The sequence below is a fragment of the Tachypleus tridentatus genome, chromosome 2 (genome assembly GCF_004210375.1).
Source record: "Tachypleus tridentatus isolate NWPU-2018 chromosome 2, ASM421037v1, whole genome shotgun sequence".
Classification (NCBI taxonomy): Eukaryota; Metazoa; Arthropoda; class Merostomata; order Xiphosura; family Limulidae; genus Tachypleus; species Tachypleus tridentatus.
Window position 1 is genome coordinate 33,751,750 of NC_134826.1, and position 16,065 is coordinate 33,767,814.

A 16,065-nucleotide genomic window follows, 5' to 3' on the forward strand; every position below is an offset into this window, starting at 1 on the left:
TGTTAGAAATGTTGTTGTTTGATCTTACAAATGTAACTAAACTTCACAGACATGTTAATTACTAGATATAACAAGCTGGTAAAATAATTGCTACTGTGATGTTATGAAACAAATTATGCTTCTTGTTTGGCAAATTGGTTTGTTTTTATCCTCATTTTCCCAATATCATTAATTTTTCACATACCAGATGCAAGCAATATAGTAATGTTAAAATATCATATTTACACATATTTATTTACTGTTAAAACTACTCTATACTTTATATGAACACATTCCTTATAAGCTATTTATTAAACTCAGCAAATAAAATCAGGGGTTTGATTCCCCTCAGTGGACTCAGCAGATAGTCTGATGTGGCTTTGCTATGAGGAAAATACATACACAAACTCAGTAAATATGATACATATAAAGGCTAATTACCTCGTGAACAACGAGCCTTTCAAAGGCTGTTAGAGTTGGAGGGAAGGAATAACTTTTTTCACTATCATTGGTTACAAATTTTTTAATTGTGTCTGTAATTTCTTTCCTAATGTTTTCAGTTTCTGTGCTGTAATAAAAAAATTAAAACTTACATTTCTGCAAAAGGAAAAAAAAAGTACTATCACAAGAAAATTAATGGACATTGTTCATACACAACTAGCAACTTATTTAACATTTTAACCAAACCATTGAAGACTACTGTCATTACATATAGAAATATAACATTTTTAAATTTTTTTTAGTATTAAAGAAATACATAAAAACATTTTATTTAAAACTTTAGAATGTATTTATCTTGTATCATGTTACTATCCAATATTAATTCTCTCATCCATGTGCTAAATGTATTACTGGTAGGAAGCATATCTTATATATTTATGATTTTAATACAGAACTCAATATTCTACTCATTGCTGGAAAATGTAAAACCTTTCCTTTGAAAAATTTATTTTGTAATCTTTTCATAATTTTTACCTGGTGTGAAGGCTTTCTTTTGCTGAAATGTAACCATCAGTACTGTATTTTCCCTCTGATGATAACTTTGAAGTTTCCTCTTTCTTATTTTTGTTTTTATTTTTTTTATGTGCCTTAGGTTTCTCACTCTGCTTTGTGGAAAACTCGCAACTTTTTTTCATTTCCTTCTTAAAATTCAACTTAGCAGGCTGGTTGGATGGAAGTAGCTTCAATTCTGTGATCAAAAGTTCACTTAATTTTAAATACATTTTCTCAAATATATCATTACTCAACTGTAATATCCAACATTCAGACACAAAAAGACTCAATCTGATGTTATGATATTAGAAAATTTTTAACACTGCTCTTTTTTTATCTTGTGCACTTTGGAAAAAACAAAATTATTATGACCTTAAAGAAACAAAATTAAAAGTGTTTGAGAAATACATTAAGAATGGAAGACTTATAATGATATATCTTTAGCAAAGTTTTCTTTCTTGCAGTGTGAAACAAAGAAAGGTGTTTTTTCATAAATATCAACTTTGGACAAGATCAGCACAAGTTTTATTTGCATGGAATAAGGATGAAGGTTTTAGTTCTTCATTAAAATTTATCACTCACTTACCAAATATAAAGTGTTCCAAATAAGTTTTGTTTATTATTGTCTGAAGAGTCCAGATACTGGACAAAAGGTTTTCTGGGCAGTGAATTGTAGGAGAAAAAAAGATCTGAAATTCTATTTTTGTTTAAAATTTAAAATTGATAGATTAGGAAAGATAACAAAAAGAATCTGAAGTTTAAAGGATTTTTAACTCAAATATTAGACCTAATGAGTTCTATACATCATCAATTTTTGTCATTAAGACCCTAGCTTTTCTAGTTATATTAACTATTTCTGTAGAAACCCAAGTAGTAAAGTGAGTGAGAGAAAGGTAGTTCCCCTTAGTATTTTGCTGCATTTTTCTTTCCTTTAATTCTAAGTTAAAGCATAATTTTTAATGTTAAAAACCACAAATATGACAGTGAATTTAAAAGAAATTTACTAAATAGTTCATAAATTAAGTTTAAAAAAATCATGATGATAATTCCATTTTTATATGAATTTCAATATTGTAAAAATTAAAAATTTTGTTAATACTTTTATGAAGAATTAAAACATCTGCTTTCATCTTAAAAGTATGCTTGATAAGAAAGTTCCATTTTACATATACAATGAAATCCAATTTCCTTAACAATCATTAATATATTAATTTTCATACTTTATTTTGCAGTTGTAATGGTCACCCTTTTTAATAAAAAATGATCAAAAATTACATATAAACTGACAACAATTTATCAGTGATCCAGAAATTCACAATTATAAAGAGCATCAGGTCAGATTAGGTGACAATATTTTTTCGGACAATATTCTTTGTCAAAATAAATTTATATCAAATAAAGTTTATTTTCACTAAATAATAAGTTATTTTATTTATATGCATGATTTAAATATGATCAAACTTAACTTTATTCAATTTTTAAATAAGGTTTGAGTAATCTTGAATAGTTGCTAGATAGAATATTTTGACTTACTTTAACCCTTTTACCATAGGTATCCTTTACTGCACATGATAAGAGGTTTTAGTATCTTACACTAACTATTTTACTAAACCACTTTTTGTTTACATTATATTAACTAGTATAGCATAAAATTTTTAAAAAATCCTAAATCCCCCCTAATATGACTCACATGACATTTTCTTTAGGTATCTTCTCATCTCTATTTTATCAATTATACCTAAGAAACTATGAAATTAAGCATTCTTCTGACAAATCATAATTTTTATAGCCTTCATTGTTTTTTAATTACAGAGATATCAAACAGAAAATCAGATCCCTCTTGCCACATACTCTCTTTCAGGATTTGTAATAGGTCACTCTTACATTTACTTATATCCAATAAAAACCAAGGTTTTCATCTATCAAATGACATATCTTATAATATCATGTTCCAAACAGAATACTGTAATTTTCTCTTAGATTACAGGATTTGTTCCCATGTGAAAGTTAATGACTAGATTGAATGAATTAGCAACAGCTCTTGTCACCCAGTTAGAAAGTTAAAAAAAATTTTCAGAGTTAAGAGAAATTGCCTGCCTTTTGCATGTTATTAGTGTATGTTCTCTGGTGGATTATTCAATTAAATAAAAATTATTCAGCACACTACTACCAGTAGTATAAAAAATGTAGGGTTAAGTCTCATCAACAATCAATAGCAAGAAAGATTGGATAATTTATTTATTCACTTAATCTTTTTCATGTTTATCCTTTACTTTTTGTTATAAAAGTAATTAAAATATAATAGATATCTCTTTAGGCTAATTAGGTTAGATTGGTAAAACAAACAACAATAATAAAAAATATTTGATGAGGCACACATGCAAGCAACTCAGCAGTAGCTTGTGGGTAATGTAGTTTGATAGCATAATGTGAGCTGAATGTTCTCCAAGTGATTTGTAACTTATAATGGCATGAATAACAGTTAAAAATGGTTCAAAAGACTTGTTTGTTTCTGAAATTTGCACAATGCTACATGAGGGCTATCTGCTAGCCTTCCCTAGTTTAGCAGTATAAAACTAGAGGGAAGGCAGCTAGTCATCACCACCCATTGCCAACTCTTGAACTACTCTTTTACCAACAAATAATGGGATTGACTGTTACATTATCACACACCCACAGCTAAAAGGGCAAGCATGTTTGATGCAACATGGATTCAAACCTGTGACCCTCGGATTATGAGTCAAGTGCTTTAACCATTTGGCCATTCAGAAGACAATAGAAATTACAAACAGATGTAAAGAGTTATAAATGTAATGCTACTTAGAACAAACAAATGTAGTTTCATACTACACTTCAAGACATCCTAAAAAGAAAATTAGAATAATTTAGATTTACTTTGGGGGTGAGTGAGTCAAATTGACAAAGTATAGAGAAAGGGTAGAGAAAATAAATAAAATAAGTAGCTTTTCTAAAAACAAACACGAAAATGTGTTTAGGGGATTATAGAGATTAGATAAACGAAACTTGGGATTTTTGAGAAGAAATATTTTGAACCTTAACATGAAAATCACTTTGCACATGAATTATTCTAAACATATACTTGATATGTTGAAGGAAAAATTTTTCTTTACTTTATTAACAATATTTCACTAAAAATGATTTTTTTTATATGTGAGAGGCTCATAATGTTTACTGAAAGGCTGCCAAGTTTCCTGAAGATACACACATTATATCAAATGTTAGTAGCATCAAATCTATACCAGTACAGAAAGGTCATGTGACAGAGCCTGTGGAAAGAGTTAACACACTTGCCACTAGTAATATATTATTGCAAAAATAATTTCTATAAGATACTATTAGTTTGATAAGACATCAACCAGCAAAAAAACTATAACTAAGTGTGAACATACACACAGGGAACATCTTATAAGTGTACAATGAGTATATTGTAATTCCTTTTGTAAATGAGAGAACATATTTTTATTAAAGCTTCAAATATCTTGAGCTGAGATTCTTGCAGTGGTTTTTGTTACCATTATGGCTACAAGATGGCTAGGTTACACAAACATTTTAATCTGAATGAAACTATTTTACACATTCAGAATTTAATCTAACTTACCCATTATAACAAATATTACTCAGGTAGTATATAATTTTATAAATTTCAATCCTATTCATTTATGGAGCCATCAACTAGAACATTAGTCCCACTTGGTATGCCCATCTGTCACATTATCTTTTTCACAAATTTCTTGGTTTTCATGTGTAATCTTTACTTATTATTGTAAAAGTAACTAAAATGTAAGAATTAGAAACTTACATGGTTATATTAAGTAATATAATGAAAAATAAATAAATAAATTTTCAAGCAGCCTGTGCATTACAAATTCGAAATGGTAATGTGAGCTGTATCATTTACCAAGAGACAACTTGTGTGGCAGGATAATTAGATGGACACAATTCAAAGGGCAATAAAACAATACAATTAAGTATAAACAGTTGTACACTGTTATGAACTTTACACATTTTGATATAAACAATAGTAATTTCCTGCTACAATCTGCAGTAAGAGAGACAAAAAGGGTAATTTGGATTTGTTTTGTATTTTTGATGGTGGTTACAATGTTGTCAAATCAAATGAGTCTATACATAATTTAGAAGAGAAAATAAAAGTTTTTCTGAAAAGAAATATTTGATATTTAATCAGAAGGTTTTAGTTTATGAAAATGAAACTTGAAGTTTCAGATAATGAAAAGGATTTTTAATTTTAACATGAAAATCACTTTGAACTTGGAGCAATCAATGCTCTGATTCCACATATTTATGAATAAATTTTTATTATATACACTTAATTAAAAATTCTGATTTTAGTATACAAAAATGCAGTGTTTACTGAAAGCTTGCAGCATTTTGTGATAGTACTTTTATAGTTATAGAATGTATATCTCCATAGTTACGAGTTACTTCACAATGGTTATTAGGTCATTTAAAATACTGAGTATTGAGGGTTAAGAATTCAATGAAATTTACTTAAAATGAAACTGTTGTGTACCTACATGTAAATTAAATAGTCTGATTACTAGTGATAGCATATCTTGATTTTAATTTTCAGAACATTGTATACCTTCTTCATATTGCTGGGCTGAATGAACATCTCCATGCTGAGTTATGTACTTCATCAGTGTTCTGAGAAACTTGTTGTGAGAAACTGTTTCACTGTCACACACTATTGCAAGGTGACGCTTTGCTCGAGTAACAGCCACATTAATCCTTCTATTTTCAGCAAGAAAACCAACTTCACCTGAAAATATTAGTATGATTTATAATTTTTTTTTTATCCTTACTAATGTATGGCTATTAGATTCACCATGATAAATTAATTGCTTAGGGTTTATGTTTAAAACCATTACATGCAACAACAAAATGTTTTACAGTTAAAAATATTGTCCTCAAACTTAAAACGTACCACAGGTCTAAGAAACCATTCTTTGTGTTTCTTTGGTGTTAACTACAAAGCTACATTATGGATGCTTTTTAATATTTGTTACCTGTACAAGAAGTAATGGTTAATAGTATCCTTGTATCAAATATCAATGCTTAGTAATTTTATCTTTCGTTATTATACTTATTACAGAAATTGCAAGCTTAATATATACATACTTGGATGAACCTAAATCTCCTAAATTGGCCCAACATTTCAAGATATTACTGGGATTGCAGTGGAAAATATCACAAACAATGAGGATATTCAACTGATGAAACAATATGTCCTAATCGTCTTAGGTAGAAACATAATCAAATGTATAATTACTTAAAATAATTATTGGTGTGCACATAAAGAAAGTCTACACTATGTTATTTACTACCATACAATATAAGCATGTGTTTTTTATTTCATTTGTTAATCAGAAGGTTTCATGTAATACGCTCAACAATTTTTGAATCCACATTATGTTAATTAATATTTATATTTTTATGTTTGCTTTTAGTAACTTTCTTTGCCCTTTGAAGAAATTACTTAGACTGTTAAGGCTTTCTGTAACCACAGCCTAACAAACAATGGCTTTTGTCAGCAAAGTGAAACTTGATACATACAAGTGAGAAATGATCTAATTAAAAATAATTATTTTTTGTTCCATTAAAATCATTTAATTTCTTATAATACTGCAACATCATAGTGTAAATAAAGTATGATAAAACTTAAAAATGCAGGATTGTAATTGTGGTGGAAGTTGTTCACAAATATCTTCTTATAGAAACATAACCAAGATAACATTTTGATCTGGTCTCTACATGAGATTACTGAACTGGAAGACATACTGGCTTATACAGTAAAATACACTACTTTATAGCACAAGTAACCAGAAATGCATCACATGCAAAACCACATCTTATGATACTGATGATGTATATTATTATAATGCTATCATTAACATACCTATAGAATTGGAACGAACCAATGACAAAATTACCACTTCCTTTTCTTGGCCTTGGAATCCATCAACTGACTTGATCTCCAGTTTTGGATATTTGTTAGCAAGCCTCAGCTTCAACAAATCCACCTTATAAAATGTATATGCAATAAAAATGTCAGGAAGCTGGCATAACGTGGATGAAAAATACCATTAGTATAAAATATTAAAATAAACGTCACTATATCTCCAAAATTTTCAGAGCATAAAGTCTAAACTGTTAGAAGTAATCATGGCTATGACTTTACAATGAATATCATCAACAGTACCTGAAACTTACAAAAAATAACAGTGATAACTGCTTCAAAAGCCAACTCTAACTTTCAGAAAAATGCATTTTTACTGCAACGAGCATTCTTTTGTGCACGTCACGAAGTTATAGCAAGTTACATTCAAAATTTAATTACTTTCTTACAATGGTTTATCATCAAATATGGTACAAACACAACCTATTATACATATTTTAACAGTATAGAAGTTTAATGTTATTAATTTTATAAAGCAATATTAAAAAAAATCTTGAACATCCTTAGTATAAGAATTGTGAAATGTTCTCTCTAGGCATCCCATCCCCTCTTCTCTAATTTATTTACAAATTTAATGTAAGTTACTCATTCAATAATATTGTCATCATTCAGGCAAAGCATGATTTTTATAATCTTATTTCATCACAGAGCTATCAAACAAAAAGTTAGACCCCTCTTTCCATGCCCAAACAAATCTTCTCTTTCAGCATTTAGCTATAGTTTTCTCTGAAGTTCATATCATTTCATTTATAACCAACAGAAAAGCAAGGTTTCAGTCTAACAAATGATATATTACATAACATTATTTTCTGTATAGAGAGTTGTGATTTTCTTCTCCAATTCAAGATTTATTCCCACAGGAAAGACATTGATGAGATTAGCTGAATTTCTAAATGCTCTCCTCCCATAGTTAGAAATCCAGAAAAATTGTGATAGTTATCCCAATAAACACACTATGTGGCATGGTAGTCGTTTAGTAATGTCTGAATAATATCTATCGTGCACAGAGTAATAATGTAACTTTGTAATGTTGTACCATCATATAGTATCCATGTAATAACATTACATTTTATATACATAGTGAATTTAACATTACAAGATACATAGATAGTGCTGTTAGTAGCAATAACATTGCATATGAAAAACAAGAGAGTATATCATGACAGGGCAACTCATAGGCTATTATTAGTAATATATTCCTGAAATAGAAACCCTTATGAAGTATTCCAGTATTCTTTTTGGTGTTTAAATATTAGTTAACAAACAGATCTTTTAACCAAATAAACCCTTATTTAACCAATTAGAGAAAACTAAGTTTTACAAATATAAATCAGCACACACCAGTGTAAAACGACTATTCCTTTCCACTGGTATTTTTAAGGTTTAAATACTTATATATAGTCACCCAACATTCAGGATGTGCTCATTAAAATAAACTTCTATATAATGCAATCAAAAGTTGTGGAACCATGTCAGATTTAGTAGCACAGTTCAATTTTGGTGGCCTGAGGTGATCAGATCATCAGTGTAAGACTGCACTGCTTTTATTCGCACACAATATTACATGTTAATTACACAACTACTTTTGCTTGTTCTGCATTCTTCCATTAGATTACCAGTGGCAAGTCCTAATGACTCTGGATGAAATCATTGTCAGCCACAAAATGCACAAAATCTTCTCTAATAACTTGCTTGTAGAAAGAAAAAAGAGAGAGAGTGGTTTCACATGCCCAGGCATAAGAAATGGAGGTAGTGGAGGACATGGTGGAGAAATGAATGGATACATGAAAAGACCTAGACCAAATCAGTACCAAGCTATCAGAAAACCATGACCAGATGAAACACTTGGTATAAGTCCTATAATGAATAGCTATTTTTTCATTAGTACTTATTATCATAAATATAAATAGTTTATTCATATCAAATGCATGCCAGTTTGTAAATGTAGTCAATCCTCCATCTGATTAAATGGTGTAACCTAATTTTTCAGGTTGCTGTCCTGAGTGCATAGGAAGGAAACAATGATGAGTATTTTGTAAGAAGAATGTCTAAGAACTTGGGTATTTTCTACCTATGGTCTGGCTTTAACATGATGGCAGGAAAAACAAGCAAACATTCCAATATCTGCCACTGTAACAAGATGCTAGGATTCTGATGTCAAGATGCAGATGGCAGAAACACTTAAAACATGCATCAAGCAAGTTTGGCAAATACTTGTTCTTGGTGAATATATTGACAAAAAGTGATGCACTCATATTGGTCAAATATGTGACCTTATGTACACAATAAAATATGGCAATTAAAATATACAAAATACAAGATAGCTGAATTTGAAGTGCATTCACTTTTGCAAATGAATATACTGAAATTACTCCGGGTGGTGCTGAGATATAAACAAGATACTGTGAAATGGTAGAAAGCAATTGAGGTAGTTATGAAGTTGACAGAAAGGTAGTTACAATGTTGTAAAATGGTAACTGAATGTATTATATTCATATTTTAATGTACCAAACTGGCTGTACATTGACCATTCGCTTACTTTGTATTACTATGTAGTAGCATTAACTCTGGTAGTCTACACTTTTATACAGAAGTTACGTAAATTTAGTATGTAATGACTATAAATTCACTACATTACCAATACTTATTTATTATGTAACTGTGATGGGAAATATTTTGCTTTTTGCATGTTATTATTCTGTTTCCTCTGAAGCATTATTTAATTAAATAAAAAAGTATTTAATTTTGTAGTACTACCATTAATACTTAAAAAAAGTAGAGTTAAATTACACCAGGTATTTTATTTCTTGTTTATGTGTATTCTTTATGAATTATAAAAATAAATAAATTGTAAAAACACAGGAAATGTTTAGGGCAGTTAATGTTAGATTAAGTAAAATAACTAGTGATAGTAATAATATAATAAAAACTTCTCATGAGATACACTTGCAAGCAGCTCGTGCATAACGTAATTCCATAGTATAATACACATGACCTGCACGTTTGATGAATATAAGAGTGTGAATAATAGTTAGACATAGTTCAAATGGTTATAAAACAATAAAATTTAAGTACCAATAGATGTACAATGTTATGAGTTTAAAGCTATTTAGGATAACAGATGTAGTTTCATGTTAAAATTTGAAGTCATTCTAGGTGGGGAAAAAAAAGGGGTAATTTAGATTTATTTTTGGTGGTTACGAAATTTGTCAAATTGACCAACCTTGTATATAACTAGGGTAAAGGAAATAATAGATAAAAGATGTTTTACTGAAACAAAACTTGTTTTGAATTTATTGTGGATGTTTAACATAGTGAAATGAAATTTGAAGTTTTTGATATGAAGTACAGGGTGTCCCAAAATAACATTTACACTCTTTGACTGCGTATAGCTAATAAACCGTTTCATTTGTTCCACATTTGACTTGTGTCCAAGGACGGCGGGTAATCAGCTTACGATCAAGCACAAAATATTCATTATCGAAACTTTTTGGAAAGTCGAAAACAAAGCTGAAGTGCAAAGATGTTTTACTAGAAAGTTCCATATAGATGCGCCATCTCGCCCCAGCATTTCACGCATCATCGCCAAGTTTGATGAACACGAAACTCTTCACCATATGAGAAAGTGTCGCTCCGGTCGAAAAAGATCATCAACAAGCCCAACAAGAGAGCAAGAGGTCATTGATAATATTCTGAATTCTCCAAGAAAATCAGTGCGCCAACTGTCTTGTGAAACAGGTATCCCTAAATCCAGCGTTCATCGCATTTTGAAGCATTCCCAATTCAAAAGTTTCATCCCATCGCTTGTCCACGCTCTGAATGAAGATGACCCTGATCAAAGGGTTGAGTTCTGTGAATGGTATCTTGCTAGATGTGCAGGCGGTGATGAATTTCCACTCAAAATTGTTTGGAGTGACGAAGCAACGTTTAAGCTGAATGGCTCAATAAATCGACACAACTGCACCTACTGGGCAACAGAAAATCCACATGTTACAGAAAAACATCACTTGAATTTACCTGGAGTGACTGTGTGGTGTGGTCTGTCTGTTAGGGGACTCATCGGACCATACTTTTCCAAGACACCGTAACAGGATTGAATTATCTCAACATGCTACAAGAGTTTGCCATGCCACGCATCCAAGAACAATTTGGAGAAGAAGAGTGTTTCTTCCAGCAGGATGGCGCTCCTCCCCACTTCCATCACGACGTGAAAGCTTATCTGGTTGCATCTATGCCAGACAGATGGATTGGACGAAGAGAAAGTGTAGAATTTCCTATCACCAGATTTGACACCCATGGATTTCTTTTTGTGGGGGTTTCTGAAAGACAAAGTTTACAGCACAAAAAGGGCAACAATTGACGAATTGAGAGTTGCAATTGTAGAACAATGTGCTTTAATACCAGATGAGATGGTGTTTGATGTGTGCACTTCCATTTCTTCCCTTTATGAGATGTGTCTGGAGCAGAACAGATTTCAGTTTGAACACCTGAAGTGAAGCAAGCAAATTGTGACATTTTACAATTTCAACCAAGAATAGTTTTCCTTGGGAAGAATTTTATTTGTTATTTTTTCTCTTGCTTTCAATATTAAATCTTTAAATAAATCCTTTGGCTATCATATGTATCTTATTTTATTGTTAAAATCAATAAACAAAGCAAGTTATAATGATCCAAAGAATGTAAATGTTATTTTGGGACACCCTGTATTTTTAACTTTAGTGTGAAAATAACTTTGTACTCAGACTAGTAAAAAAGAAAAAGACTTTAGTAAAAATATTTCGTTAAAAAAATCTTATTTTTTGTTTACAAAAAACTTGTAATTTCAGATTTATGAGACAAAGACAACTACTTCTAACCTTAAGGTAAAAATCACTTTCCACTCAAAATTAGTAAAAAAAAATATATAGACACACCCACACACTTACGAACACATCTTTAGGAAAAATACTTAATTAAATACTCTTATTTTTGTGCACAAAAGACTTCTTATATTTACTAAAAGTCTGCCAAATTTTGTGAATATACACATGCTTTAATAAAAGTTATAGTATAAAAGGTAAAACAAGTACAAAATGGCAAATTTGACCAACTTCACTGTGAGAGAGTTAAAAAGAATGGCTATCATTAAGGGCCTTAAATATAACAACTCGGGTATGTGTCAAAATGTTCAGAAATACAGTGACAGATATTACAAACTAAATACAATATGACACAATTCCAGTATACATCCTGTAACACACATAAAAAAACCTACATATTAACACTTTTCCATGTGGCTGACATATTTTACATCAGTTTGACCGAGGAAGGACACTTATGCAACAATATGTACGAGTAACTCTGTGATACCCTCACAAAACCTAATAATACTTCGTTACAAATAATAAGTATCTTATATGCAAAAATGAAATTATCTTAATTTCATCTTCCTAATAAAATTGTTTATCTATAGTAGTTATTTGCAACCAACTTCTGAATAGTTCAAGTGCAATGTGATTTTCATTTAAGAATGAAAATACTTTTCTAAAACTAAATAGTTTTCATATTTCATTTGCATGACCTCTAGAACCTCATACATGAATAAAAGGCTTTTAAGGCAAATTTTTATATTTTATTTCTCATTTTCTTTACCATATCACTAACTCTAGTTATTACCATCAATGTCCAATACAATGAAATGATTAAAATTAGGAAACAGAAAAAAGTACATAAATTTTAATTCTTTTTTGTAGAATATTTTTTAGGATCTTTTTTAGTTAATTTTTAATGTATTATTTTCTTTTCTTGCCTTCATCACGTATTACTAATCTCAGTACATGTTAATGGTACCTTTGGGGCATATTATAGCATCTCTGGTAGGAATGCACAACCATTCCACAAAATTTTCATGCACTGCAAGATATTGCAGAAGTTCAGAACTGACAAAGAATATAATGTATACTTAAAAAATATTTAAACCTTTCTGTTTTACATTTTAAACGATAAATAATACATAATTAACTAAAATATAAAAGTAAGACCTAAATACGATTTACCTGTATCTTAATATATAACATTTAGGTAAAAAACAACAACTTAAGTGCTATTGTCAATCAAGTAGCCAACAGGCAGTTAAATACTCACCAATTTCAAAATAACTGTTGTTGAATTATAGTGCAAAATGAACTATTTTTACTGACTACAAACATGCATATGTAACTTCTATATGTAGGCTATGAAGCTCAAACAAATCTACTGAAGGTGGGCATGACATCAATTATTGGTTGACAAAATGTATTACTTGTTTCAACTGTTTTGTAAGTGTGAAATGAGGAATACCAAAAAAAAATTAGACAAAAAAAATCCAAATACACAAGAGTTGTTATTTTTACAAATGTACTCACCTGCAAGTTATAAGGTGCAATAATGGCTATGTCTTCAGGTCTAATACCACTTGCTATTAACTTGTGTACATGTAAGGTCACAAGGTCAGCTTCACCTAGAAATATGAAGTTTGTTTTTTATATAACAAATACCAAATGTACAGAATCTATATTTTTAAAGAAATTTTGATATGTGAAGTTCATAAGTATAAAACTATTCTTTTCATAACAAAAAAATGTCACACCTGAACAAAATTTGTTTAACATTAGAAGAAGCTAAGCAAATCTGTGAATAAGACAGTGATGAAAAGATGTAATAATTTTCTAATTTTAATCAAAATCATTCTGTACTTGTATACAAGTCTATATTTCAAAACACATTTTGAAGCAATTTACAATACCAGATGGTTATGATTATATACCTATGTTAGAAAGTGTACATCTAAAGTAGTTGGAGAAAAAAACAAAGTTATAAACAAATCAATTAACATATACCTGCTAACATAGTAACAGATGTAGGTACTTATCATGAACACTGATTCACATTTTAAATTTCACTAAATTCAAAGAAATACAGTTAAGGTATGACAAAGATTTACTGCCAATGGATACACAGCTGCAAACTAAGGTAAAGATTATTCTCAATCAGTTCCTGTACATTAGTAATAAGTCATCTTTAATTAAACATTCACTACAAATTATGCTTAAGTCTTTAGAAAAATGTATTTGCTCAACTTAAAATTACTTCATTGCTATGAGATAAATAGAGAGCTAAAATAACAAAAAATTCTGTAAAAAGTTGTAGTTAGCCTGCTACATGCCACATTCAAAAACTTGCTTCATCATACCATTTTAATGTATGATTAAAAGAGGGGATAAAACATTCTTAAACACAAATATAAAATTTAACTGAAAATAATTAAAAATACTATTAGAAAATTCACGTATATTTAAAATGACAATAACTCAGTAAAAAACTGAGTGTTGAGAAATTTATTCCTTGATTAGTACAGTATCATTACAGTTTCATTTTGCAAAATATTTTCAATACCACAACTTGGTATTCTAAAGAATATAAGGGATCTTTCTTCACTCACAGATGACAATGTACATAACACTCAGTAACCTAGAGCAGCTAAACAAGTTTTACATGCTTTTAAAATATCATGGATGTACATTAGTGTACTTCATATATATTGTTTGTTTTGGAATTTCGCACAAAGCCACTTCGAGGGCTATCTGTGCTAGCCGTCCCTAATTTAGCAGTGTAAGACTAGAGGAAAGGCAGCTAGTCATCACCACCCACTGCCAACTCTTGGGCTACTCTTTTACCAATGAATAGTGGGATTGACCGTCACATTTTTACGCCCCCACGGCTGGGAGGGCGAGCATGTTTGGCGCGACCGGGATGCGAACCCGCGAGCCTCAGATTACGAGTTGTACACGCCTTAACATGCTTGGCTATGCCGGGCCCACTTCATATATAAAGTGAGAGTACATAGTGAGAGTTTGCAAAGACCTGCACACCTCTTGAATATGTCCAGAAAATAAGATGCCAGGAAATCTACACATGTAGGATACACATTATTTGTGGAATCCATGTTTTGACCTCTAAACCACTAATATCACCAAATCAGATTAAAAAAAAAAACAGATGGTATGGCTTACAGGTGTCAAAACCCTGTGGATTTAACTTTTAAAACACAGATCAAAGCCAGTTCAGAAAGACAGATAATAAAACACTTCAATTACTTGTCATTTACAAGTTAGGCAGATAAAGAAGCAATTAACTTAATAAGCTTGTTTTTATGGTCTTTTTTATATTATTATTATTATATTAGAATTATATAGCTATAAACAAGAAAAGAACATATATTTAAGTGGCTTTGTAAATACCCCAGACATCATTCTTTGAAACCGATTTTAAAAATGGAATAAAAAATTACTACATTTTAAAATGCACAAACATAACGTAACTGGAGTTAAGCTACATGTAAGCCTAAATGCAACAATGGCACATCTCTACCAAGAAATGAACATAATTACACTTAATTCATGATAATGAGAAACCCACTTTAAGTAAAAATGTACCTCAGGATGGCTGGTATGCGTATTAACACTTTTACTAATAAAGCAAAGAACAATGTTTCAGGTTAACCTGAAGATAACCTAAGAAGGTCAAAATGTTGTTCTCTGCTTCATTAGTAAAAATGTTAATACCCATACCAGCCGTCCCGAGATACATAATTACACTTAATGCCACCAAAAAATAATACAACTAACATTTAAGAATGATCTATTAGAGACAACAGAAAGTTCTTCCTATTACCAAACTGAGCAAATTTTACTCTATTTTTTAAATGTTTAAAGTTTCAAACAAATTTTATTTAAATGGCCCATATAAAATACATGAGTTACTGATAATAATGTACATGTCAAACTGTACATATCATAACGAAGTGTTCTCAATTCATCTTCACAAAAACTGGAAAGATTACAGGTATTTTGTACACAAAGAAAATTTTTTTGATTAAGTATTTCTATTGAAGATTTGTTTGTGAATTTTAGTTAAACTTAGATTCTGAATAGTCTAAGTATAAGGTGATTTTTATATTAAAGTTAGTTTGATTTTTTTTATTTGTACAATTCCTGAATTTCATATGTATAATCTCTAAAACCTCCTCAATAAAGATCAAAAGTTGTTTTAAGGTAAGTTTTTATATTTCGTTTTTT

General features: G+C 30.0%; 1 protein-coding gene across 3 annotated transcripts in view; it reads right to left on the reverse strand.

Moving 5' to 3' along the window:
* LOC143240601 (DNA-binding protein SMUBP-2-like) overlaps positions 1-16,065 on the reverse strand; it is an 89,514-nt gene that overhangs the window by 5,512 nt on the left and 67,937 nt on the right. For all 3 annotated transcript variants that reach the window (XM_076483323.1, XM_076483317.1, XM_076483315.1), the window contains exons 12-16: positions 13,354-13,448; positions 6,911-7,034; positions 5,597-5,773; positions 955-1,168; positions 421-547 (exon numbers count right to left, since the gene is read on the reverse strand). In XM_076483323.1, coding sequence (XP_076339438.1) covers positions 421-547; positions 955-1,168; positions 5,597-5,773; positions 6,911-7,034; positions 13,354-13,448 — 737 coding nt within the window. The remainder of the gene's footprint in view (positions 1-420; positions 548-954; positions 1,169-5,596; positions 5,774-6,910; positions 7,035-13,353; positions 13,449-16,065) is intronic.